This window comes from Rhinolophus ferrumequinum, chromosome 15 (assembly GCF_004115265.2).
Source record: "Rhinolophus ferrumequinum isolate MPI-CBG mRhiFer1 chromosome 15, mRhiFer1_v1.p, whole genome shotgun sequence".
Classification (NCBI taxonomy): Eukaryota; Metazoa; Chordata; class Mammalia; order Chiroptera; family Rhinolophidae; genus Rhinolophus; species Rhinolophus ferrumequinum.
This window is the reverse complement of record NC_046298.1, coordinates 9639409-9665244: the sequence shown is the minus strand read 5'-3', so window position 1 is coordinate 9665244 and position 25836 is coordinate 9639409. Positions and strand designations below refer to the sequence as shown.

At 54.9% G+C, this 25836-nt stretch overlaps 1 protein-coding gene across 1 annotated transcript in view; it reads right to left on the bottom strand.

Moving 5' to 3' along the window:
* Positions 1 to 14414, bottom strand: part of SLC12A3 (solute carrier family 12 member 3) — a 34479-nt gene extending 20065 nt beyond the window's left edge. Inside the window, exons 1-17 of the mRNA XM_033127107.1 lie at positions 14122 to 14414; positions 13549 to 13695; positions 12182 to 12257; positions 11359 to 11454; positions 10901 to 11040; positions 10392 to 10502; positions 9339 to 9450; positions 9003 to 9133; positions 7319 to 7403; positions 6641 to 6795; positions 6248 to 6355; positions 5715 to 5838; positions 3853 to 3954; positions 2828 to 2983; positions 2040 to 2139; positions 885 to 996; positions 534 to 674 (exon numbers count right to left, since the gene is read on the bottom strand). Of these exons, the coding sequence (XP_032982998.1) occupies positions 534 to 674; positions 885 to 996; positions 2040 to 2139; positions 2828 to 2983; positions 3853 to 3954; positions 5715 to 5838; positions 6248 to 6355; positions 6641 to 6795; positions 7319 to 7403; positions 9003 to 9133; positions 9339 to 9450; positions 10392 to 10502; positions 10901 to 11040; positions 11359 to 11454; positions 12182 to 12257; positions 13549 to 13695; positions 14122 to 14394 (2169 nt within the window). The 5' untranslated portion in view covers positions 14395 to 14414. The remainder of the gene's footprint in view (positions 1 to 533; positions 675 to 884; positions 997 to 2039; positions 2140 to 2827; positions 2984 to 3852; positions 3955 to 5714; positions 5839 to 6247; positions 6356 to 6640; positions 6796 to 7318; positions 7404 to 9002; positions 9134 to 9338; positions 9451 to 10391; positions 10503 to 10900; positions 11041 to 11358; positions 11455 to 12181; positions 12258 to 13548; positions 13696 to 14121) is intronic.
* Between the last annotated feature and the right edge of the window lie 11422 nt (positions 14415 to 25836).

Sequence of the window (25836 nt, the reverse complement as noted above, 5' to 3'; positions counted from 1 at the left end):
CAAAATATTTTTATAACCCCAAAAGGAGACCCTGTATACCCTTCTTTTTTTAAGTTTTGAGAAATATTTCGAGCTATTAAAAAGGATTCTCATATGTTGACTCAGAATTAACAATTGTTATTTTATCCATGCATCCCATTTTACAGATGAAAAAACTGAGCAGCAAAATGAATTGCCTGGTGGAACGTTCTAGAACTTGACCTGAGTAGTGATTTCACACCATTGAGTGGCATCCATGTATATAAACATTTATCAAACTATACGCTTAATTTTTTCACTTTGCTCTCTATAAATTATATCTTTAAAAAAATAAACAAACAAGGTATGCCTAAGGTCACACAGGCCCCCACAGGCTTCCAAGTCAGTTTCCCCAGGTCCTAGGAGCTCTAAGAAAGTGCCCTGAAGCAGCATATCTGGGGGTGAAAAAGGTGGGACTCCTGTTGCAGCAAAAAAGGGCTTCAACTAGCCCCTCAGGATGTCCTGCCTTCCAGGTCATCACCCCAAGTAATAAGGCCTGTGGTGAGGCCCCCAACCTGCATGAGAATCTGAACCCCACTGCGGAGGTCCTCGGCAATGACGTCCGAGTAGAAGGCTTTGATCTTCCTCTTGTTTAGCCACTTGGTGTGCCCGTTGGCGATGAGCCGGAGCTCAGGCATCCTCTGTTTGCGGGGTCCCTGTGGGTGTGGGGGTGCAGGTGACATCAGGGGCTGCGTATGCCCTCTGGCCTGAGACTCAGCCCCCCTCCTGCCCTGAGGCTGCCCCACAGGCTCAGCAGTACCTGGTTTCCTTTACGGAGTAAGGGGAGGGAAAGGGTGGGGGGATGTCCTCGAACCCCAAGGTTCCTGCAGGAGTACAGCCCTGCGCCACCTCCAGGGGGCACTTACGATGAGCACGTGGCCACAGATCATCAGGCTGAGGTTCCTGGTGAAGGTGCCCACAAAATCTACCAGGGCTGGGCGGAAGTTGGGGGGCCCCGTGAGCACCAGGCACTGGGGGCTGAGGAGGGGAAGGAAAAAGGACATGAGCCATCAGGACAGAGCACATGAGGGTCTGGATGCCAACTTAGGCACCCCACAATTTCTCTACCTCCTGGGTCTCCCTTGCTAGACAGGGGAACCGCTGTGTGGCCTCCAGCCTTTGGGCCTCGTCTTCCCATCCGTGACTCAAGGGAAACTTTTGGGGCCTATCCAGCTCCCGTGGTGGCCACCACACTGGGTCTCCCTTGTCCTTTTGCTCACGCCACCAAACGCTCCATTTGGGCAAACCACCCTTCTTGCTACTCCACCTGGTATCCCTGCCCTGCCCGGCCTGGCATGGTGGTGGAAAGAATAAAGATGGGTAGTGGGAGGCCCACCATTTACGAACTCACTGTGTCACCTGGGTGGGTGACTCAGCGTGTGGGTCAAGAGGTAGCTGAGGATTGTGGTCAAGGGCGACTGCCAGGCTCAGTTAGAGCCAGACAAAATTGGCCACTTCCAGCTGTGTGACGTGGGGCCAGTTACTTAACCTCTCTGTGCCTCAGTGTTCCCACCTGTGAATAGGGTTAGTAATTTCATCCACCTCCGAGGGTTGTGGTGGGACAGTGTAAGGCATTGCACGCCGTAATACACCATGGATAGACACGGCTGATGACTAGCATTATGATCTGGGGGGAAGTGGGTCCTGGGCATACGGTTCTCCTCACTAAGGGGGAATCAGCTATGATGAGTGGCCAGGAAAGGCTCGCCACAATCAACCTCATGAATTGTCGTGATGGGAATTACAACACCAGATCACCCCGATGGAGCCCTTTGCGTTTCGAAGAGCATATTCTGCTGTGAAAACTGAGATACAGAGTGGTCATTCGACTTGCTTGGTTCCCACGGGGCGATGTCAACCCAGGTTCCCTGACAGCCAGGTGGTTCTCTCTCTGAGTTGTGGGGAGGGGTGTGTGACCAGCCTGGGTCTGCCTGTGTCAGGTGACAGGTCTGGGCCTGGAGCCTCCCAGAACAGGGCCGTGGAGGCCCTAGGTCCCAGGCGGGCCCAGAAGCTGCGCTCACCGGTAGTTCTTGATGTGGTCCTCCACCTCGTTGAGGCCCACCGAGTAGCTCAGGGCCAGGTTGTAGGAGCCGGCCTGTACGGAGGAGCCCCAGTTCACCTCTGGGGGGTGTGGAGCGCAAGATTAGCGATCATGGCGGGGAAGCAGACGAGCAGAGGGGAGGGATGTCGGCCTTCCTTAGGAACCGAGCACCCACGGGAGCAGGGCCACCTGGCAGGCGAACAGTTTGTTCATCTGTTCATGTGGCTCAAATTTAACTGTTATACATCAAGGTATTCAACTGGACAGAAAACTTCTCTTCCCTTGACAAACACACCTTCACGACGACCTGGAAGGCCGGGTTCGAATGTTGAATTCTAGGCTTCCCGGGAGTTCTACAGCCCGTCCCCAGATCACTGTCACCCCGCATTCTTGCCTGCGTGCAGGTAGACCCCCTGCCCATGTGTCCATGCCTGGTCCACCTGCCCTTCAGTCGCCAGCCCTTGGCCACACCTCAGGTCTAGCTGTGCGCACCGGCAGCTGGCCACTCTCAGGAGGTTAGACCTGGGCAGGCAACTCCTCGTGGATGCCAGGGGCTACTCTAGAAGTAGAGATGTGGGCTCTGAGCGGGTACATTCCCACAGGCTCCGTTTCCCACAGGGAGGGACAAGGCTGGAGGGCCAGAGGGGGGCCCTTGAGAGCAGAGCCCGATGCAGGCTCTTTAGCTGGGCTGCAGGGCAGGACGGCCTGCTTGGTGGGCTCAGGGGGAGAAGGGGTGCCTGAGCCCCTCAGCAACTTGAAACTGCATACCTGGCTTCTTGTAGATCACGTAGAGCAGGAGGAAGAGGACCACACCAATGGCGATGAGCGCTGCCCACCAGGTGAGAAGAAACATGATGACCACAGAGATGACCGCCCCAAACAGTGCTGCCCACTTGCTGTAGTATCGGAACGAGGGTCTCCACCCTGGGTGGGGACACAGGTCAGGGGGCACATTCAGCATTCAGGGGCTTCCTCCTGGGCCCGTGCTGCTGGGCAGGGCCTTGGTGGCAATGCTAGCAGTGCCCACCCCCACTTCTGCCTCCTGGGGCTGGGTCTGCAGGCTCTGGGAGGACCACCTGCTGGCCTTGGCTGGCATTCTGCCATGTTGACAGGGTACACCAAGGAGGGGGCATCCAGCTCCAGCCAAATATGGCTGCAAGACGTCCAGCGTCAGCAATAGCACGGGCTCCCATGGCTGGTGCAGAGCCAAGGGGGTAAAATGCAGGGGGAAGATGTGATTCTGCCTGCAGGCCACACTGGGGCCTCCACGAATGACAGCTGCTCCACAGCACAACTCTGGGGTGCCATAGTCCCTGGTCTATGGAAAAGGCAGTCTGGCGACCGGCCCATTGGCAATTTGGGGCTAATTAGAAAAAGTCTTCCTCAACACTCTTTACTGCCATCTGCCAGAAATTTTTCATAATAAACATGCAAATCTACAATATCTGTGAGTAGCACCCCCTAGAGTTGTGCAACAACCCTGTCTGAGACGTGGGCTAATTCTCTTCCCTCTCTGAGGAGTCAGACTCCTGACTCCTGTAAAATAGTTGGAGGAAGGCACAGAAACATCTCTGCACGCTCTAAGCAGTACATGAATCCATGTACAGTGTACATTGTAAGTGCTTGACAAAGGATAGCTATTATTATTGTTGTTATCGTTTGAATGATGCCTTTAATTGATTTTGATGTGAGAGGTGACTTTGGTCTGCCCACCTGCATCTATGCCTTCCGCCCCCATCTCCATATCCCAGTTCTGGGTGCCGCCTCCCATGGAGGGGTGAGGGGTTGCTTACCGGGCGAGTTGGTGATGGAGGCGTGGAAGCAGCTGAAGTTGATGAGGGCGTAGGAGCACAGGAAGAAGTTGGAGATGATGGGGGCAATGGTATTCAGCTCAGCTTCAGGGAGAGAGAGGAAGGATGTTAGGCAGCTCCGCCAAGGAGCCGCCTGGCACCCTCACTCATAGGGTGGGGGACCCCAGACAGGCCACCGAGGCTCAATGGGTCTCAACCTTCTCATCTGTGAAATGGGTCCACCATTTTGTGGAGCTGAAAGGGCCGATGTTTTGTAAACTATAAACTGCAGCGTTTAAGAAGACGGAGAGCAGTGTGAGAGTAGACCCCATCAGGCGATGGCATAACCAAGGACAGTGGCTATCACAGTTTTTTGTGACCACAAATTACAGTAAGAAATACATTTTACAATGTGACCCAGGACACATGTTTTTATCTGAAACCCTGAGACCACATCACGGTTCTACCCGGAGTGGAAACCCACTCAAGAACTGGCTCGTTCTCTTCCCTGTCTCACTGTGCACCTCCCCTGCCACTTCCCTGCCACCCCCAGACACACTTTTGCATGTGAATCCTTGTTTCAGGGCCTGCTTCTGGGGGACCCCAAAACAAGACAAGCACCTCCTCTCTGTACATGATTCCACCGAATAGACACAGAATCCTGCCCCAGAGCTTCTAAAATCATGGTCCTCAGTCTGAAGTCCAGTCAGAACCCCCTAGATAAAGGGACATCAGATCCCAGACGGTGGATTGCAGGGTGAGCGGGAAACAGAGATGGGTCGAGGACACCAGGCCTGACTAGACGTTTCCATCTCCTGGGTGTTTTCCTGCCACCTCCCTATCTGGTTCAGGATCCAGGAGTGTCCAGTGTCTGAAAAGTTATCCCTAAGTGGAAGTGACTAGATTGCTAGGGTGAGTCTCATGGATTGGTGACACCAGCCTGAGTGGCAGGGACTTGGCTGTGGCAGGACCACAGGACCACTAGTAGCCGACCCTGCTCCACCCCTGCACAGGGAGCAGGGCCCAGGGGGTCATCATGCCATGGCATGGCCACTGCCCTTGTTTGGAGGGGCCACCTCTCTCCTAGTGAGTTCTGCCTCGTTGGCTAAGCAAGCAGGAAGCAGTGGGGAGTATGCACATGTGAGTATGTGCACATATGAACGCATACATGTGTGCACATGTGTGTGTGTGTACACCGCAGGTTCTTCCTGCCCATCTGGGACACACCTGTTATTTACTGCTCCCATTTTGCAGATGAGAAAACTGAGGCTCATGGAGGTGAAGTGATTTGTCCAAGGTCACACAGCTGGCATACGGCAAAGCCAGGGTAGAAGGTCATCTAACTAACTGATTAGTTGGGATCTTTCTCCTAGGGCATCTCCTACGTTGAAGACCAAGGGATCTATCAGCCCAAAGTCTAAGAAATGAGGTTTATCTAGTTTAAACACCTACAGAGAGCTTGATCCAGCTGTTTGCATCAGTTCCCAAGGAGGGACCAGTCAGCTTGTCCCATGCTCCAAAGGTGTCCCGGGGGCTAATTCATACCTGGGAGGGAAGGAGTCCCAGCTGCCAGGACATGAGAACGCAGAACCAAGGGAAGCAGGTGGGGTCCCTCCTAACAAAATAGGATTGTCCACCTGCCTGGCATGGTGTGGGAGCCACCCTGTCTGGAGCTGGGGGCAGGGAGAGGGACCACGTGACCTCCCAAAGTCTTCCAGCTAGGGCCTCACCCATTCAAGAGTTATTCACCAAGTGCCTACTTCCTGCCAGGCTTGGCTGGGTACTGGGCATAGAGGTGAGCAGAAGGGAGAGAAGCCCCGCCCCCATGTCCCTCATGGCCCCTCTGTGCCCTGGCAGCCTCTTACCAATGATGATGAATGCCACCGCGATGGCGTAGGCCAGCAGGTAGCCCCGCACCGGCTCCTGGTTCTTGCCATAGCCCTTGCCGAAGAAGCCGATCAGAGGGTACAGCTGGTCCTTGCACAGGCACTGTGGGTACAGGACACCGCGCTCACCCCGTGGCTGGGCCCTGTCCCCTCCCCTGTAGCCACCTGAACACCAGCCCGGGCTTGCTCCCTCCTGATCTCCACAAGGCACTGCCCCATGTGGGTCCTGGCTTCCGTCTCTGTTGAGTGGGAGGGATCTCCCCGCCCTCCCCACCTCACCAGGAAGACAGTGAAAGGGCAAAATGAGAGGGGTCGATGGTGGAAATGCAGACAGGAGAGGCTGGTGGAAAATGCAGCTGCTCTTCAAGCACCCCACAGAAGGCGGCGGCTTCCTGCAGGGGTTCCCTCACTAGCCCTCTTGTCCTCCAGCCCAGATGTGCTTGTCATGTCCAGCCTTTGAGGCAGTCACCTGGGCCTCCTACATACCACCCACTCCCCTTCTGCAGCCTCACCTGGAAGACTTTGGCGGCAGAGACGAGGCAGGCCAGGGCAGAGGAGAGGGTGGCCCCAAAGATGCCGGCCGTGATCAGGGGTGCGAAGCCTGACACCATGCTCATGGTCTGCAGGGACATGGGGTCAGGTCCCACATGCTGAAGCAATGGGCCTGGAGTCCCCACCTGGGGCACCTCAGTCCCCTCTGAGGCAAGGATAGAGTGCTGACGCCTCCACCTGCGTCCTCCACTGTCACCCAGGGATCCCAGTGCCCACCGAGGCAGAGACTGGGCCCATGGGCCCCCCACCTGAGCCAGAAGCTCCTTCCCCCAAGTCTGGGACCCAGACCCCCAAACCAAGTCTTTCCCAGTCTGTTCCATCCTTGGCCGGCCCCGCCCCGAGGCTGCGTGTACCTGGTAGTAGTTGATGAGGCCATAGCGGCAGCTGTGCTGCTGGGAGCACTCAGTGAAGTTCCAACCATAGCCGCAGGCCAGCCCTTCGCAGGTGCCCAAACCGGGGGTCACTGTGTCATTCAGGACCCCCGAGGCATCACGAACCACGCAGGAGCCTGAGGAGGAAGGAGGGCATGGGCCCCATGTGAGCAGCTTTCCTCACAAGGGGTTTCCTGGAGCCACAGCACCTGTGAGGACCTCAGTGAGAAGCAAGCGCCAACAGCCTTGGGAAGGTCACTGAACCTCTCTGAGCCCTCGTTTTCTCCTCTGCAGATGGTGGAAATGACAATGTGTGGATTAAATATGATAAGGCAGGTAAAGCGTTGGGCACCTGGTAAGTCAGTTGCTAGTATCATCATTATCGTTATTATTCCTTTAGTCGGAGCATGATTTGTCCTATAGGACGCTCACACCCTTGAATCTGTAACCTTAGGTTTGAAGGGACTGAGGAACCTGGTCTGATCACCTTCCATCTCCACCACACATTACTCCACCCTCACGAAGATGTTCTAGTCACCACAAATACGCCTCCAAACCTCTACTTCCTGGGGTTGCCAAGTCCTTCCAGCCCAGCTCTCCCTGTTAGAGAGCCACACCCCACCCTGTGACCCCCTCCTGTGGTCTGGGCTGGCTATTTACCGATGGTGGCTGAGATGGCCAGGTAGGAGACAGTGGTCCAGAAAATGGCCATGAGTGTTCCCTTGGGAATGGCGACAGCAGGGTCCTGGGGGAGGGGAGAGAGGGAGGACATCAGGCAGTCTCTGGGCCTCCTAGGCTGCCCCAAGGGTAATGTTTGTAAAGAAGGAGGCACTGTACTAGCCACATGGTAAAAATGACCATGGCCTTGACAACCAGTCCTTAGCATTTCCTTTGTGCTGGGCACTGTTCTAAGCACTTTACTTAAATCAGCACGTTGGATTCTTACTCCCTTCCCTGTGACGCGGGGACTATTAGCCCCATTTTACAGTTGGGGAAGCTGAGGACAGAGAGGTTTTAAGGGACTTGCATGAAGTCTCTGTGAACGGGAGCTGCTCTTCTGTGGAGGACATGCCGTCCCACGAATGGGCAGAGGGTGGATCCAGGAGGGAAGAACTCCTTTAGGGCTTGACGGCATTTAGGACAGAGCCAGGGTGCCCTCCTCATCCAGCTCTGAGACAGCTGCCTGGCCTTTACGCCTGAACAGTGGGCCAGTTGTAACCTAAGAAGCTTGATGAAGCATCTAGATAAATCCCCAGGCTACGATGATCTATATCTGAGCACTAGCCTGAGCACAGCAGGGGCCTCAGGGCAGGTGGACCAAGCCTCTGCTGGCCGCTCCCCAGAAAAGGGAGAGGGGCGGGGGAAACAAGGCTGCTCTCCAATCTCCAGGCTCCACTCTGCCCCATCCGGGCTCATCCAGTTAGAGCCGGGCTGGAGTTCAAGACTGTCTCCAATGCACAATTGTTAATTCATTTAAGAAAACGCACCAAGCAGCACTTTTCGAGTGGACTAAAGAGGGAGGAGGGTAAGGGTTTCCAGCACTGAGCCAGGCTCCTCACCATCCAACCCCCTTGCGCACAGTCTCCTTTGAGCCTCCTGCCAGCAAGGGCTCCACCAGCTTTCTCGTTTTTCGAAGCCCAGCTCCAGCCCCTCCTCTGCTCAGAGGTTCTGCTACAGCCTCTGCTCACATCCACCTCTCCTCCCCCACTTTAGAGCACTTTGGACATCTGCTTTCACGCTTCCCATTTACTATAGTTCACCACTATTCACTCAACAAACATGTACAGAGCACCGAGTATGTGTCTGACTCTTAGCTGGGAAAAGGGACACAGAGGGAGGCCTCAGTTATCCAGATGGAGCGGGACAGAGACATAAGTGGCCCGACACATTATGCTAGGGAACCGTGACTCTGACAGAAAGACTGGGAGAGACATAAATATTGAGGTGTTATTTGAAAGAGGAACAGAACTTTGTGAGGTAAAGAAACAAGGGGTGGAGGTCCCAGAGAGCAGTGGCGAAGGCATGGAGGCGGGGGCACAGGTAGCCGCAATGGACTCTCAGGGCTGGGGCCGGGGTCTGGGAGTGGCAGCGGTGGGCTGGGGTCTCGAATGCTGGGCCGAGAAGCCTGCCTGCAGCAAGACAGTGGAGAATCCTCTAAGGCCTAGAGTGCGCTGGTGCCAACCAACACCCACAGAACTGAGTAGAGTGAGTGGCATTGGCTTGGATTGAGTTGAGTTGGACTGGACTGGATTTTAGAAGCTCTGGCCCCATGGCCTCAGTGCCCAGAGGGAGATCCTGCTGGGGGACAGGGCCAGGAAGCAGGAGGGTGGGGCGCGCCGCTTACCTTGAGGTCCCCGGAGATGTTGGCCCCTGCCAGGATGCCCGTGGCTGAGGGAAAGAAGATGGAGAACATCCCGAAGAAGCTGCCATCCGCGCCCCGCCAGGCGGGCACCAAATTCTGGACAAAAATGTCCCCTGGAAAACCAAGGCCTGAGTCAGGGCTCCCTGGAAGGCTTGGTCCTTTCACTGGGCCCAGCCAGGCAGGCAGGGGGCGCTGCTGCCAGCTCCTGGCCGTGGAGTTGGGGTGTCCATCCTTGCAGTACCCACAGAATGGGCCAGATGGGTGGGCAGACTGTCCCTGTCCTCAAAGCCACGGGCAGGGACCCCAACCTGCACATACCCCGGTAGCTGAAGAAACCTTTGGAGGCCTTGTCCTCAGATGGGGGGATCAGAGTCCCCACCAAATAGTTGGCAAAAGAGACCATGATGACCAGGAAGAACAGCACTTGGGCCTGTGGGCAAAGGACCTCAATGTCAGACGGTCTGGCCCCACCTGTTCAGGGGACCTCAGCAGGGAGGAACCTGCCCGACGTCCCTCACTCTCTCCTTCATTTGTTCATCACCCATCATGCTGCAGGCTCTCTCCTAGGAGGTGACGATATCGCAAAGCTCTCATCTTGTGGATAAACAAGGAACATGAATCTAGAGTAAGAACAGGGGTGTGATGGGACTGGGTTGGGGGCTACTTTAGCAGGGTGGCCAGGGAAGGTGTCTTCCGGGGACCGAAAGGAGGCGGATGACTGGGGCAGAAGCACGCAAGGAGCAGCGAGGAGGTCGGCGTAGCTGCAGGTCAGAGCGAGGGGGAGAGGAGCGGCGGTGGGGCCCAGCTCTGGCCAGGTCCGCCAACCGCAGCCCAGCATCCCTCTGCCCCCCATTTCATAGTGCCAACCCTCTGATTGTTGGCTGGAAAGGGTTCAAATGAAGGCCCAGCGCCCCTGCAGCTAGGTGTGGCCATGGGACCAAGTTCCAGCCGATGGGATGTGAGCAGAGGGATATGTGCAACTTCCAGGCTGTACTGGGGAAAGAAAGATAAGGGGGAAGCCCCTCCTTTCCCCCTCTTTCGTTTTCCTGCTGCCTGGACCCTGGACATGGCGGTGGTGGCCATCATGGGCCAGGTGGATGAGAGCCGCCCCTAGGGATGGAGAGGCCACAGGATGGAAAGGGTCTTGGTGCCTGAGTCCTGGGAGCCAGGGACACCTGGGCTGTTAGATGAGAGAGACATGAATGACTCTTGTTTAAGGCCCCTCCTTAGAGTCTTTGTCACAGCAGCAGAACGTAAAGCCGAATCCACAGAAGAGGAGGAGAACCAGGCCCGGGACCAGGTCTAGCAGCTTCTGCTTCTCCACCCGCCCCCAACCACAACCACAGCCCCTCTCCAGCAGCCTCTCCTCACCTTGGACTCCCATTCCATGCCAGCCAGGGAGATGGCCAGCAGCACGGTGACAGTGACCACGCCAATGATGCGGATGTCATTAGTGGGGTCCACGATGGGGGTGCCGTACTCCTGGGGGAGGGGAACAGGCCAGGCTGCGTGCTGCCCTCTGAACAACCCACCACCCCACCAGACTCCTCAACCTGGTTTCACCTGACAGGTGAATCTGGATGCCCCCTCACAGGAAAATACAAACTCAAACACCTTCTGTCAACAGACCCCCCAAAGCAGCTGCTGCAGGGGCCTGGACAATTTGGCCCTAAAGGCAACATGCACCCCTGAAAGGGACTTCTGAGGATGGCCTTTCTTTGATGAGAGCATCATGGCCACCCATGGCGATCGGACTGTGGCCTTGATTTCTGAGGGGGTAGTTGGGCAAAGGGGCAGGGAGGCCGGGCGCAGGAGGGGTGACGACGGAGAACGAGGTAGGCTGCGGGCTCCCTCTGCCCGGGGTCCAGCCCTGGCCTCACCTGGAGCAGGTCCCGCACGGTCTCCGCAAAGCCCACGGTGTGCATGGCCACACCCACAGCATTGGCAAAAGCAAAAATGAGGCCGATGGAGCCGCCTAGCTCTGGGCCTAGACTCCGGGAGATGAGGAAGTAGGTGCCACCTATTGGGGACAGAGCCAGGAGCCATGAAATCAGAGGAGTCAGCCAGCTGAGATGGACGTGGGGCACGCAGAAGCTGAGGCTGGGAGAAGGGGACCACGGGGCCCATGGGGCCCCCAACCCAGGAGATAAGCCAGGCCATCCAATGGGTGTGCAGAGTGCCCAAAGCCCTCACCTGGAACCAAAGCAGCAGCCTGGGGTGGTGGGGGGTGGGAAGCCATTCAGAGACCCGTTCCCAGGGTGAAGACTGGGAGCCTACAGGAGCGGGACCTTGGTGGGGGGGGAAAGGCAGCAGCAGGGACCTGGGTGGGGGGGCCCACCTGACTTGACCTTGCCGTTGGTGGAGATGGCCGAGATGGACAGGCCCGTGATGGAGGTCACCAAGACCGAGAGCAGGATGATGATCCAGGTCAGGACTGTGAGGGTGGGCGGGGATGTGGTTACCCTAAAACTCAGTCGGAGCCTTTCTCAGGCGAGGAGCCACATGAGGAACCTGAGTCAGCCACCTGAGTCACCAGGTGAATTAAGTCACTTCCCTTCTCTGAGCCTCAGTTTTCTCATCTGAAAACAATAGGTCTCTGGTCTATTCGGAATAGCCAGGGACCTGATGAGCCAACATGTAACGGATCTTTAGGTATGGATGGGAAGGTACCCTTTTTTAAAAATAAAAAATAAAGTAATAGTTACCACTTCATGAGCAATTCTGGGTGCCAAATCCTGTGCTGTTTACGTGTATAATAGAAACCCCATAATAGGTCTGAGAGGTAGGGATAACTCACCTCCATTTTGCCGATGAGGAAATCAAGGCTCAGAGAGGTTAAGAAACTTGTCCAAGGTCACGCAGCATGGCACAGAGCTAGCATCTGAACCCTGGTCTGTCCAGATTGTGAGTTCCTAACCCAGGTGCTCTGCAGTAGAAATTGGCTCCAAGAGGTTAAATGACCTACTGAGGTCAAACAGAGCCAGGGACAGCCCTCACGCCTACGGACTCCACGTCGCGTGCTCCTTTGCCACACCACCCTGACCTCTGTCACTGCAAGGGCCTGTGGTCTCTGCAGCCCAAGTTCAAGACTGAACCTGCGGGGACTTGGAAGACCAGAACTCGAACATGCCTTCCCCTTCCCCCCCAGAAGCGGCACTCACCAATGCCCGCCTGGGCCGTAATCCAGGGGAGCCGCAGGTAGAGGATCACGCCCCAGATATTGAGCATGCAGCGAATCTGGGAGGAGAGGGGGGTCAGAGGCCACCTGAGTGGGCCAGGTACCCCAAGGCCAAACACACAAGTCCCTGTCCCTAGTCACAGCATGGCATCAAACGCTTAGGCCCAGGGGACATCTGGGTCCTTTCTTTGCATTACTCACTTCAGTGGGCTCCCACGTCAGTGCCCCACTGGTTCTGTGGGGCAGGGAGGGGAGGGAACCTAGAGACCCACCTGCGCCTCCCACATAGCTTCCTGCCCTCCCATAGAGGTCCGAGGATGGGCTGTAAACATTATCACCCCCCCTCCACTCCTGTGTCTGGGAGCCCCACATATGGCCTCAGTGGCCAGCCGTTGGCATTTACAGGAAGCTAGCAAATGCCAGCTGAGTCAATGCCCCACATACAGGCAGAAATCAGACCTCAGGTGGCGGTGACTTCAGCTTCCAAATTTAAAGCAAAGCCAGAGGCCTCCGCTGAGGCTGAAATTCCCTATGGAAGGGGCTGGTGTGGTCACTGGCCCCAGCCAAGACTGGTGGGGCATATGGGAGATTTCTAAGGCCCTCCGTCTGGGCAACGCCAGGCTCTGGCCACCACAGTCCAGGAAGGAGGTCCAGCATCTGAATATGAGCCTCTGGGGGGGTGAGAGGGGCTCACTGTTCAGATGGAGAAACGGAGACACAGCCAGCAGGCAGTTGGCAGATTTAAGGTCAGAACCCAGGCCGCCTGCCTCCCAGAGCAGGGCTAACGCTTTCTCCTAGATCCCATGCAATCGCCTCTGTTAAGTCCCATAATGTCTTTGAAAGCCAAGTTCACTCGATTCTTTGCTGTCTGGGAACTTAGTGGTGCTCGGCACTGCTGCAAACCTTCCTTCCCCTTGCCATCATGGAGATTGAGAAAAACAGTTTTTGGATTTGTGTGTTTAGTGCTGCCCCCTGGTGGCCCTTTTGGGAAACAGTTTCTTCTGGTAACTCCAAGGCAGGCATTAATCCCAGCACTTTACATCTATTAACTTAATGCTTTCATTTCACAGATGAGCAAACTGAGGCACAGACAAAGTCATAGGACGAATGAGTAGCCAAAAAGAGATCTGCCTCAGGACCAGGTCTCAGTCTGGGGAGGGGTAAATGGAGGTCAGGAAGTGCAAAACCAGAGAACATTTGATGTCACTATACAGATGGGGAAACTTAGGCCCCCGCTGGGCCTCGGATCTGCCCTGGCCACTAAGGTCGAGAGTCAGAGCTGAGCCTGGATGGAGGTCTGTCTCCCCATCCAACTCCCGTTCCCAGCCCTCCCATCCACACCCCACTCACCATCACCCCCTTGACCCAGCCAAAGCGCACGGGCTCCCCAGTGTTCTTCTCACTGCCGGTGCCTGCCTCGTCCTCCACCAGCCCATCCGTCATCTCATGGCTGGGCCGGCTCTCAAAGGCCAGGGCGTGCAAGTGGCTGCCTTCCTGCTGGGAGCCCAGAGGCCACAGTTCATAACAATCCAGCTCCCAGCCCTCCACCCTCACAATCCAGCCTTTCAGGCAGCAAACCCAGAAAGCCTCCTCTCTGATGCAGACCTCCCTTAATTTCCTCTCCCCTACCTCTTTCAGGGGTGTGCAATCTCTGTTCTCATGTTTTCACTGACTGGATGCTCATTACCTCTCTAGGCTGCCCCAGATTGATTGATGGGGTCACCAGTGACTAGACAATAAGCATTACAACATGTGCCCAGAGTTTTACAGCTCCCATGTCTACATTTCATTTGGGCCTCTCAACCCAGAAGGAAGACACTTATCCCCATGGCACAGATGACAAAACAGAGGCTCAGAGAAGTTAGGTAACTGGGTCAAGGTCACACAGCAGGGAAGTAGCCAGGCTTCCAAGACAGTGCTTACCTTCAGGAAGGAGTGCAGGTCGGCCAGCGTGGGCCGGACCTTTCGGGGCTCGCCGGGCAGAGCGCTGTTGGCATAGTGCTCATAGGCAGGCACCACATCGATGGTGTTGTAACCAAAGGTTCGCATGTACAAGGTGCTGCCATGGGTCAGGTGGCTGTTGTCATAGGCAGCTGGTGGCGGGGGCTCATCGCCCCCCAGCAGCGTGCTGATGGTGAAACGCCCGCTGCACAGAGTAGGGTCCCCGGGTGTCTCTGACACAGCCAGCTCTGCCATTGTGGTTCTGGGTGTCAGGGGAGGGGGCCAGGGTCGGCGGGGACATGCAGAGTGGCTTTATAGGCTGGGCCTGCAGCAAGGAGGAGGCAGGGAGGTTGGCCCAAACCGCCCACAGCTGGTGAGCAGGGTCCTGGACAGGGTGGGAGGCAGAGCACGTGCCCACTGCTGTCCTGCCCACCATTTGATCGCTGAGATAGCGGCCGGCCTGGGACCAAGAGGGCTGGGCTGGCTCAGAGCCAGGCACAGAGTGGAGAAGGGGGGAGCCATGCCTAGTCCCTGGGTCCTGGAGAGGCTCTTCTGAGTCTAGGGGCAGCAGACATCTGCAGCCAGGACGCCAGGAGACAGCAGTCACCAGGGGGACCCTTAGCGACCCTGTAAAGGACCGCAGAGATAGCCTGATGAGGTTCAAAACTCTCTCACTTTAGTATATGGTATTTAGCTCTATTTTTCATTTATTTAGTAGTTTTCAATGGATGGATGGTATGACATTTAAAAAGATACACACGTAAAGGTTAGCGTCTTACGCAGACCTCTGACTCCCAGTCTTGCGTATCTTCCCAGAGACACCCCAGTACGTATAAGCCGTTATGTATAAGTACCCCTAAACAGAGTCCAGCAGGGGCCAGGTGTGGTCTGCAGCCACCAGTGGGGACTGACAAGCCCCTGCGGCTTGTGGCTGGCCCGGCAACTGGGCACCCACCCCATACACCTGCCCCACAGCTTCCCTGGGCGGTGCCAATAGGGCCCCCAGCACAGAGAGCCCAAGGAGCCAGCGCCTCCTCCCGCCCCCAGGCCAGCCCAGAGAGAGCACCCCCAGCTCCTACGGCAGGTAGGGGGCAAAGGCCCCATTCCAGTGCTGGGCCAGGTCGGGCAGCAGCCCTGAGGCCACTCCTTGACTGCACAGTGGCAGGAGCAGCACGCTGGCCACCAGAGGCACCTCAGCCATTGCAGAAGTGGGTGGGGGCAGGTGGGAACCAGAAGTGCGTCAGGCTTTGGGTAGAAGAGTTAGTGTGGTGGACACTTGATGTGCCACCAGAAATGAAGGCCTGTTCCCCCACATGCTGTGAGGGTTCTCGGCGTCAGTCCCTATGGCAATGGCCATGCCTGTGGCCTCCATTCCCCCAGGGGCCCGTATGCTGTGACTGATGGATGTAGGGTGTAAAGGCCTGGTGCCCTTTCCCCACCTGTGCAGGGCCACCCCAGTTCTAGAGCTCCCCCAGGACTGCTGAGGCAGCCGCTCCTCCCTCTGCTCAGTCCCGCTGCCTTCCCTTCTCCCAGAGGTTTGGACCCCAGAAACCCTCCCTGCTGAATGCCCGTGCTCGCTTCTGTCTCAGTCTTCCTGGGGAGGGTGGCCTAGAGGCCCACAAGAAAACTATTGACTTCTTTGTCACCCCTGCTGGGTGTTGCATCTTTCAGCCATTTACCCAAGAAACCTTTAACACCCGCACCCATCACGCCATGGGTGGCGACAGGAGCCAGAACTCACAGTGCTGCTGAGTTAGTGCGGGAAATGGACACGGAAACAGACCAGGGAGCTGTGAGGGCAGCAATGGTAGAGAGTAGTCAGGAGGAGGGTCAGGCGGGGACAGTCAGGGACAGGACAGCCCCGGACCTGAGCCTTGAGGGCAAGTTGCTCCTCTGGAGACAAGGCAAGGCCACCACCAGCTCCAGGCACCTGAGCTTGGCTTATGCTCAGGCTCTGGCTATCCTCGGGGGGGGGACACAGAGGGACACATTTTCTCTTCCTCCTGCCCTGCCTCTCAGACTTGATTCTCAGAGGTCACATAGGCCCCGGAAGACCAGTTCTGAGACGCTCAGAGTCCTTGGGACTTCATGGCCTCCAACAGCAAGTCGGTGGCCTGAGCTTACAGAGGGGCCTGGCTGGCTCATGCGGCCCCCCTCAATCCAGGTCCAGAGGGCCCAAGACACGTGTGCCCAGCTACAGAGCCAGGCAGCGTGGGCAGGTGGAAATGCTCAGATTGTGTTAGAGTAGCAAGCTGCATTAGGGAGTCACCCTCCAGGATGAGGGCTTACACTGGGGTTCAGGAGCCCCACAAAACTGTGGACAAGTTTTCACACCTAAGTGCATTTTTCTGGGAAGGGGGACATACATTTAATCCAACTTGCTAGAAGGCCAGCCCACAGGAGCAGGGATCTGGGCCTATCATGTTCAGTGATGATTCCAAGCAACTCGAACAGCACAGAGTAGGTCCACAATAAATGCTTGTTGAGTGAATACCAAAGGGGACCAGATCAAAGAGGGCGGAGAGCAGCCGCTATAGGAACCCTTGGTGGACAGAATTACCCCAAGGTGGGCAGAGTTGGGCAAGGTCAGCTCTTGGGGTTCTCAACAGCTCAGCTGGGCATGGAGGTGAGCTGAGGATGACAGGACCTTGGTGACAAATCCAAAAGGTCATGATCACTGTGTACCTTTTTGTAAAGTTTATATATTTACTTTATGTGTTAATTTTTTTTTAAAGACTCTTAATGACCCCCAGTCTTGCCTACCCCCTTCCCAGGAGTTCCAGCCCCTCCCCAGGAGTATGTCCTCCACCCCCACGCCAGCTGCCAGGGGGGTGAAGGCTCAAAGGTGAGGACTCCCCAGCAAGGACCCGTCCTGGTCAGTGTTGTACCTGCACTGCGGCCCCACCCCATCCCCCACGGGGCCTGTGAGTTACTCATTCCCTCTCCTGGGGCCTCGGGGCAGATCTTATCACCTGCTTGCTCTTAAACTGCCACCTGACTGGTAAAAATCACAGCTGCCCAGCATTCCCTTACACCATTCCTACACACCCTGCCCCTGGAGCAGCTGTGGAAAGTGCCTGATTAAGATCTCAGGAGAGGAAAGGATGGGAAGGAGCCAGGGCCAGGGGCAGAGAGAGTGAGGGGCCACAAGTCGGCTGAGTGACCTTGGGCAAGTCTCTTCCTCCTCCCTTCACAATACCCAGGCCAGGTCACATGCCAGGTCCCTTCAGGAAGCCTTTCCTGCACCTCCACTCTCTCTGGGGTGGGATGGGATATATGCAGGACCCCTCAAAAGGCTTATCAATAGAACAAGCTGAAGGGCCTGTCAGAACACCTTGTCCCAAAGCACAGACCCCCAAGTAAGGGCATTCTTACATGTGGATGGAATCTCATCCCTTTGAGAACTGTTTCCAGAGGCCCGCTTCTTGATGGGGAAACATGCGGGGTCAGACATAGCTCCTGCCTCGTAGCTTCCAGGCGGCCCCACAGCCTTTCAGATCTGAGACCCAGGACTCAGAATCGGAGGTGCCTGAGCAAAGCCCTGGAATGAGGCCTTGGGTGGGTCTCAGGCTCTATCTCAGTTCTCGGTTTCTGTGTGATTTTGAGCAGGTCACCTGACCTTCCTGGGCCTCGGCGTTCTCAGCAGCAAAATGGAAATGACAGCCGGTGTCAGTTATGGCTCACCTGTGCAGTGTCAGTCCCTGGCTGAGAGACTGAGGGCCCCTTCATCATCTCCCGGTTCTCAGGACGGAGAACAGGGGCAGTAAAGGAACTGAGACTCAGCAGTCAGGAAACTTCCTAGACGCGAAAACTCTAGACACAGAAGGGCTGAAATGGCAGGGACAGGGTGGAGGGAGTGCTGCTGTAACCTCAGGGGTGCATCTCAGGGCCACAGGGGCACCTAAGCATTTATTGTGCCCCTCCTGTGTACCAGGTACTGGAACTCACAGCCTACCTTGGCAGACAAACCAGCTGCCCAGGAGAGGGAGAGCGGAGCAGGGACGGGAGCTGCGTAGGCAAGGATGGAGGGGGTTGTGGGGCACGGGGTGTGGGAAGGACGTGGTCAGCGCAAGGGAGGAGGTGGGTGGGGGTTGGGGGCGGAGGGAAGACATGGGGGGGAGATGAGGCCGAAAGGGTCTGATTGGTTCTTCATTCACACACATTTATTGAGTGCCTACTGCATACCATGCCCTGTGCTAGGCGACAGAGGCACCATGGGGAACAAGACAAAGCCCCTGCCCTCCTGGAGCTCACATTCTACTGGGAAGACAGACAGTACATCGACGAGCAATCATATAATACATTTGTGCTATGAAGAAAACAGCTTTTCCTTTTTTCTTTTTTTAAGGAGGGCCATGTAGGCCTCCCTGAGAATGAGCAATTTGAGCCGAGCTCCAACAATGAGAAGGAGCCACCCACATGTGGGCAGGTAGGAATGAGCATAGAGGGAAGGGCATGTGCAAAGGCCCTGGGATAGGAGTGCGGTTGGGGCTTCAAGACAAAAGGAGGCAGCTATGACTGGAGCAGTGGGACCAAGGAGATGGGGAGCACTGGGCTTTGTAAGCCAGGGTTAGAAGTTTCACGTTCTATTATGTGATGGTCAGATCTACATTTTTCAAAAATCACTTTGGCCGTTGTGTGGAGAATGGACTGTGGGAGCCCAGGGCCAACGCAGGAGGGCGGTGGTGGGGTCAGGCCAGGGGAGCTGTGGGTGGCAGGATGGTGAGAGGTGTGCAGAGCGGAGAGCTTTGCTCTGAAGGCAGAGCCCACAGAACCAGCACACGGATTCGGATGGGGCAGGTGTTGGAGAGATGAAGGGACCTGGCAGGAGTGTATGGCAAATGTGATGTCATTTCCGGGTAGGGAAACCTGGAAAGAAGGGCCTTGAATGCCAGGGCAAGAAACCTGGCCTTTGTGCTGGGGAATCAGATCCCTTCAGTTTCTGGAAAGCTGCTGGGAGTGGGGGGGCAGTGGGCAGCAGTGGTGGGTGAGCAGTGCCAGGCAGAAAGAACAGGGCCAGGCAGGGCTGTGGCAACTGCCCCAGCTGGGAGTCAGGGACTCGGCCCTGACTGCAGCGGGACTGAGCCTCACCCCGGGCCCTCTAACAAATGCTAATCGTGCGCCCCCCGCAGGAGATTCCAGGGGCTGGGGCGGAGGAGGGGCCCAGGAGCCAGCGTCAGGCATTTTGGGAAAGCTCCCCACCCACCTGATGCTGAGGAGCGGTGTGACTGAGAACCCGCGGGCTAAAGAGAACACTCGTTTACACAGACTGCCCCCCACCCCACCCCACGTGCCAGTCCGCCCGGTCCCACGAGGCTCGCCTGGAGAGGATGGGTATGATGCAACCCTGGTGTCGTGAAATAGCCGGGTAAGAGGATGCACTGCTCGTCGGCCTGATTCACAACACCAGCTGCAGCAACAATACCAGAACGCCGCCGCCTTCCTCCTCGGGACGTGGCTCCGTGGCTTTGACAGCGACCAGCCTGTGCAAACACCGATGGCTGCCCCAGCCGGCACAGCCCCAGGACCTAGGGCTGTGAACATGGGGGCTGGGTCCCTGCCCGTGGCGCGGGCGGGGCTCACAGACTTGATGGTAGAGGGAAGAGGGGTGCAGACAGCAAAACCCTACGGGGGGTGTGCAGAGCGACAGAAGAGGGCCCAGGCTCCTGGAAGGGCTGGAAAGTCCGAAGCTGGACTGCGACCTCTCCAGCAACCAGGACCAAGAAACGGATTTCTCTTGAGCCTTGTGGACCACATAAATGTGTCTATTACAATCCTGGTCCTTCTACCTGGACAGTGTTATAGCAGCTGGACACTGAAATACCTTGAAGCTACTGGCAGCTAAAGCAAAAAGGGAAACATGCTTTTGAGTTAACATATTTTCATTGTTAAAGGAGGGACTCTTGTTTTGTTTTTCTATTTAGCCAACATCCATCCCACAAGTAAATGTAGTTGGTAGTAATATATTGGACACAGTCTGGCTGTTTTGGAGGATACACAGAAGGACAAGGCATGATCACTGTCCTCGAGGAGCATATAGTTCATCAGAGGTGGTAAAGCCATCAATAGCCACAAGCCAAAGCATAAAGGCATAAATTCCTGGATAAAATGCTACATGAGTTCAGAGAAGGATGACTTCCTCTGGCTGGGGCAATGATAGAGTGGGGTGTGTGAAATAGCACAGTTAGAATAAAAGCAAAAAGATACGCAATCATTTAAGGAGAGAAATGGCCAAATATTAGGTTTGGAGCTTCCTGGCAGCCAATGCAAAAATGGAATCATGATCAATAGTGACTATCTGATAAAAGAGTGAGATTTCATTTGTTCCTCTCTTCCTCTTCTCATAAAGAAAGTAAATCTCTACCAACTCTTTATCCCTCCATCCAGGCTTAGCTGAGAAGATTTCTAATACAGGAGCAGCCTGAGTTCAGTCCTGCCACATCAACACCAACTGAAGCAGTAATTCTAACAAAAATTCAGTAGTATGGTAACAGATACGATCATGTGTTCTTCTAAGAGACAAAGGAGCCAGACCCATTGTTTCTCCTGCCCCCAGCCTTTCATTTTTATAAGACCGGAGCTCTAACTTCTAAGCTATGGAGCTTAGACTTTTCATTTTAAAAATACACTTTTTGCTTTTTTAACTTTCCTGAAACCTTTTTGCCTTGAAAGCAAGATGGGAAAGAGGGCCATGGTGCTTGATTTTGAATCCCACGGGTGCCTTTTTAATCAGAACACATTTTAATGGGCTCTCGTGGAGCCTGGGAGCCTCTGCCTGCTCCTGCAGCAGGGAGCAGCGCACCTAGAATCATGAAGCTGCTTTTATAAGCTCAGCTCCCGCACCGGGCCCGGCTCGAGACACAAGGATTAGTGGGAAGGATGTGAGCCAAAGGACGGCTGGACCTGGCTCTGCACCCCCTACCTGCTGACCTCAGGCCTGTCCCTGTGCCTTAGGGTCATCGTCTGTCAAATGGGTAACTCCTCTCAGTCAGTGGGTCGTTGATGATCAAAAGAGGAAACTTGTGGAAGAAGTGTTTCAGAGGACATTAATAGTGCTCTACAAATATTATATGTAAATATATGCAAATATATACATATGCAGAGATGTATAAATATATGTAAGCATATAAATATAGGGAAATACATATATTTAAATATTAAAATGTATACACATTTTAAGAAAGGAAAACTGTATTAAAATTGTAATACTCAATATATACCGGTAACAAAAGATGAATACAAGTCACGTTTGACTTTTGTAATGACAAGAGGTGCTCAAACTGGTTGCCATCAGCGTCCAGACACTTCTGATGTGTCAAGCGAACTACTACTTGAGCAACCTCAACCAACGTGTCCACTTGTATACGTTTTTTTGGCACCTCCGGTATACATATTTGGTTCCAGCTTTTTAACTACCAGAAAAGAAAGGTGGAAGAAGACCAACCTGTCCTCAACTATTTAAAGCAGTGTTTTCTGATAAGGGAAGCTGCTAAAGTTTATTTAAAAAACAAATGAACGATTTGGGGCATGAAGAGGAGGGATGGGAAGAGTTGCTCAGGATCAGAAAGCCAGAGAGTTGGCCGTGGTCGTGTGCAGTCATCAGAGCTCAGGCTTTGACAGAGACAACCATTCCGTGGATCCTAGAAGCTCCGAGTGGGAGGTGCTCCCACATCAGCTGGTTGCCCCTTTACCACACACTTGGAATAAGGTGCTAACTTCCTTAATAGCCCAAAGCAGAATCCCAGATGACCTTCTATGGGTGGTCACCCAGTGCCCCAGGGTTCAGTTGCAAGATGGCTCTTGCCATTCGGGCTGCATTTGAGCTCAAGTGAGAAAAGGGTGTTGTATCCAAGGGGAGTCTCCCCTCCAGACTGGGTCACTCTGGCTGGGTGCGGGTCCCACGGGATATGGAGCCCCACAGCAGGAAGTCTGAGGGGCTGCATGTAGAGTGGAAGGTGGGCCCTGACCCCAGGGAGCTCCATTAGCAGTGGCTCTGAGCACTGAGCATGTACATTCGAGAGGCGTGTGCCTGCCAATGGTGGACGTAGGAAGGCTGGGGCAGTCGGACGCAAGGAAAGAGATCCTAGAGGGCCAGGGATTTAACCAGTTGTCAGACGTCATTCTCTTATGATTTCCTGGGAAATACGATACCATCTCCACCAACATACGCATAATGGCATTTTTACTAGTTAATCACCCAACATCAAAGACCATGCTGGACAGCTGGCTCTGACCTTGGTGGGTACACAACGGGCAAGCTGACCCAATAGGCCTGGCTATCGTGCCTGTTTTTCCTCACCAGTTAGAATCTTCATCTTCCTACTTAGTGCAGCTCAGATACTCAATGGGTTGTCAAAAACCTGTGGTGAGGTGTGTGCGGGGGCAGGTTCCCCACTTAGAGAGGCCCAGAAGCCAACTTCATTTCCTGCTTCCAGTCAGAACAAGGGATCTTGACCCTGCTCTTGACCCAGGGCATGACAATCACCTGGGGAGTGTTGAAAAAGTACGGTCAGTGCCTAGCCCCCCCTTTAAGAGCTCTCCAGTAGATTTTAACATGTAGCCAGGGTTGAGGATGGCAGAGCTGGAGTTCTAAGCAAGAGGAAAGATGTTGACTAAGGCTGTACGCAGCACAAAGCCTGGCTCTGCTTGATAAAGGTATTGCTGATTTAGTTTCTGAAAAATTATCTTCCACGTTGTCAGAGGTTTTTAAAGAGCTTATGTCTCCTGGGCAGACACATGAATTCATAACTGGCCACCAGCTGTTTATCTGGATTCATTGCCAAAGCCCAGCAGGCAGCCCTTAATTATCGATTTGCACAGACAAATGTGTGCCCCTCAAATCAGACCACCCTCATCTCTCTGCCTTATGGACCACACACCTTCACGTGATTCCGCACCCCCATATACTCACCTCTTGAAGGTGGATGCCCTACTGTCAGGCTTCAGCTTGGCCAGGGAGGCCTGAACACAAGGCCTTCAACCTCTGGCAGGTCCCCACCTGGCTCCAGGGCCCCTCAACTCACCTGAGTCCTGCTGTTTCTTTTGCTTCAAGGTCGTAAGAGTGAAAACAGCTGCTTGACACCGCTGGGGTCCGGCCAAGAAGGGAGCTGGGCTCACTGTACCCTGGGCTAGCAGGATGGCCACATCACACCATGCCCCCCACCTCTGCAGGTCTGAATCCTGGTCACTTGCAGATGGCTCCCACATCCCCAGCCCCAGGAAATCCTGCTTTTGATCTTTATCTGGCCCTTTCTTGCAGCATTTCTTAAGACTTCCTATTTTATTATGGGTGCGTGCATGTGCGCGCATGCACAAACCTGCTTATCTCTCTTCCCCAACCACCAGAAGCCTAAGAAAGCAGGGACTGTGCCTCAGTCTCAGAAATCACCCCACAGCTCTCAGCCCTAAGGCCTCTGCTGGGTGCTAATGGTGAAGCTCTCAAACCAGCCTGTGGGGAGAGACCCACTTTTATAGGAAGAGGCCCTTTGCTGTCAGTCTCACCCCAGTAAAATGGAAGCTCCTTGACAGCAGGGTCTCTATGCATTCCACTGCTGCGTCCTCAGTGTCCGGAATGCCTGGTACAGCAAGATGGGCAAACATTTGTTGAATTGCATTCTCCATTTAGCAGTCACCAAATCAACAGGAATCACAAGTTGAACTTGACACATCAGTGTCTGTCCCCTAATAGCAAATATTTAGCCTAACAACTTTGACCTAATTTTGTCACTCGCAAAAAAAAAAAAGGAAAGCCATCCCTGGGGTGGGGATACTCAATTCCAGCCTGCACCCATGTGAAAGACCTACTGTGAAGGGCAGAAGCCAAATGGTAGAGGGCATACCTATTGCCCTAGAGACCTGTCCAAAGAAGGCTAGGAGCAGGGGGGCCAAAACTAACCTTTACTAAGGGCCCACGGTGTGACAGGCAATAGGTAGGCGACTTCTATTAACTTATCTTCCCAGTAGGCTGGTGGAATAGAAACTGGGATCCTTGCTTTGTATCTGAGCAAACTGGTTCAGAGAGCTCCAATGACTTGTTTCAGTTGTATGATTACAGATGGTGAAGAGAGGATTTTAACCCAACTTGCAGACCAGCTCCAAGTTGTGGCTGTCTCCTTGTGGGGCTGCTGCCCGCTTATTCCATTCGGGGCTCTGGGCTCTGAGAGCCTTGTCTTGTGCTGTTTCCCCATTATTCTTCCCTGGCCCCCACTGGTGCTGAGCTCTTTCCTTTTAGAATTTAGTTTTCATCGAAGTCTCCAACTCCTCCTTGGGCAGCTTGTGCTTTCTAAAGCAAGTGATCTCTGCTGCCGGCCACCAGAGGGCCGCATCGCCAACATCTGTGCCGTGGTGGAGGAATCCAAGTGCCCTTTTTGGTTTGGTTTAATTTTCCTAAAATACAAGCCAGCTGATCTGTCTGATCAGCACGAAAGCTCAGCCCAGGACCCACACTGAGTGCAGGAGGGTCAGCTGGGTGGTGAAGGTGAGGCCCCCAGGGAAAACGTCTTGCCCAGCAACAGCACTGCCAGCATGAAGCTTCCCCAGGCTCTCGGGCCTCACCTCCCACCAGCCATCCTCACACTTCTCTGAGGAGGTTTGCTTCCCGGGACGGCTACAGAAACCTGGCTGCTCCTAAGGACCAGCTAAGGTAACCCTTATGCTGAGGGGACCAACGGCCCTAACCTTGTCCTTTTTTCCTGCCACCTGGGTGGCAGTTTAAAGGTTTTAAGTGAGGACGCCACTGAAAAGCTTCTAGGTCTGAGACCTGGATAAACAGGGCCAGGCTTTACCGCAGCAGCCATCTCTCCCTCTGCCCCCTGCTTCTCAACAGTGTCCCCTCACCAGCAGGCCTGCCTCAGAAGGTGCTGGCGAGTCCCAGAAGAGACCGATAAACCCTGGGATGGGCAGTAGGGTGCTTGCATGAGGCCCAGATTCCCAGGTGGTTCATCAGGAAATGACCTCCCCTAGGCCCCAGGGCCCAGAACAAGTGGAGGGCTTCCATGCAAAGGATGGGCTGAGATTCTTCCATGTGGCCCCTGCAGGGAGAGAACACTGGAGCCAAGTCACTTCAGATCTTCTCCTTAGGGCGAGGTCCGCCAGTGGAGAGAAATAAGTACCCTCTTCCCACTCAGCCATTTGCACGTCCCCAAGCAGAATCCCAGACCCTGAAAACATCCCTCCTGGTCAGAGACACAGGCAGATACTGTCCAAGAGAGCAGGAGCCATCTACCCTGTGAAGGGGCCCACATCTCTCGCACCATCTGACCAAAACACAGCCCCCCAATTCTGCCTCCACTTCCCCAAGGCCAGTGACTGGCTCTCAACCCCCATTAAGGTTTCCAGTAAGAATTCAAAGAAACGGTCACAGACTGTTCACAGCTCCCAGCCCAGGATGTATGCCACACGCTGGGTTCATCACCAAAACGCTCTTGGTTTATCGTCCCGTCACACCTCCAGCCAGATCCTGACTTTCCTTAGACCCCTGGTCAGGGGACTGAATTCTGAGGCTGGTGGGAGGAGAGCAAGGCTTAGGCGCTGGGCTGGCGGTCCCCTACTTACAGAGGCCCGGCGGGACTTTCCGCAGACCCTGGGCACCCAGCAAGCCTTAGCCCTCCTTGCAGAGAGTGGAGAAAGGGTCTGGCTCAGGCCCCCCGAGGCTGGGAAGAGGCCCTTCTGCTGCCTTCGGAGGAGGCCCAGGCTGTA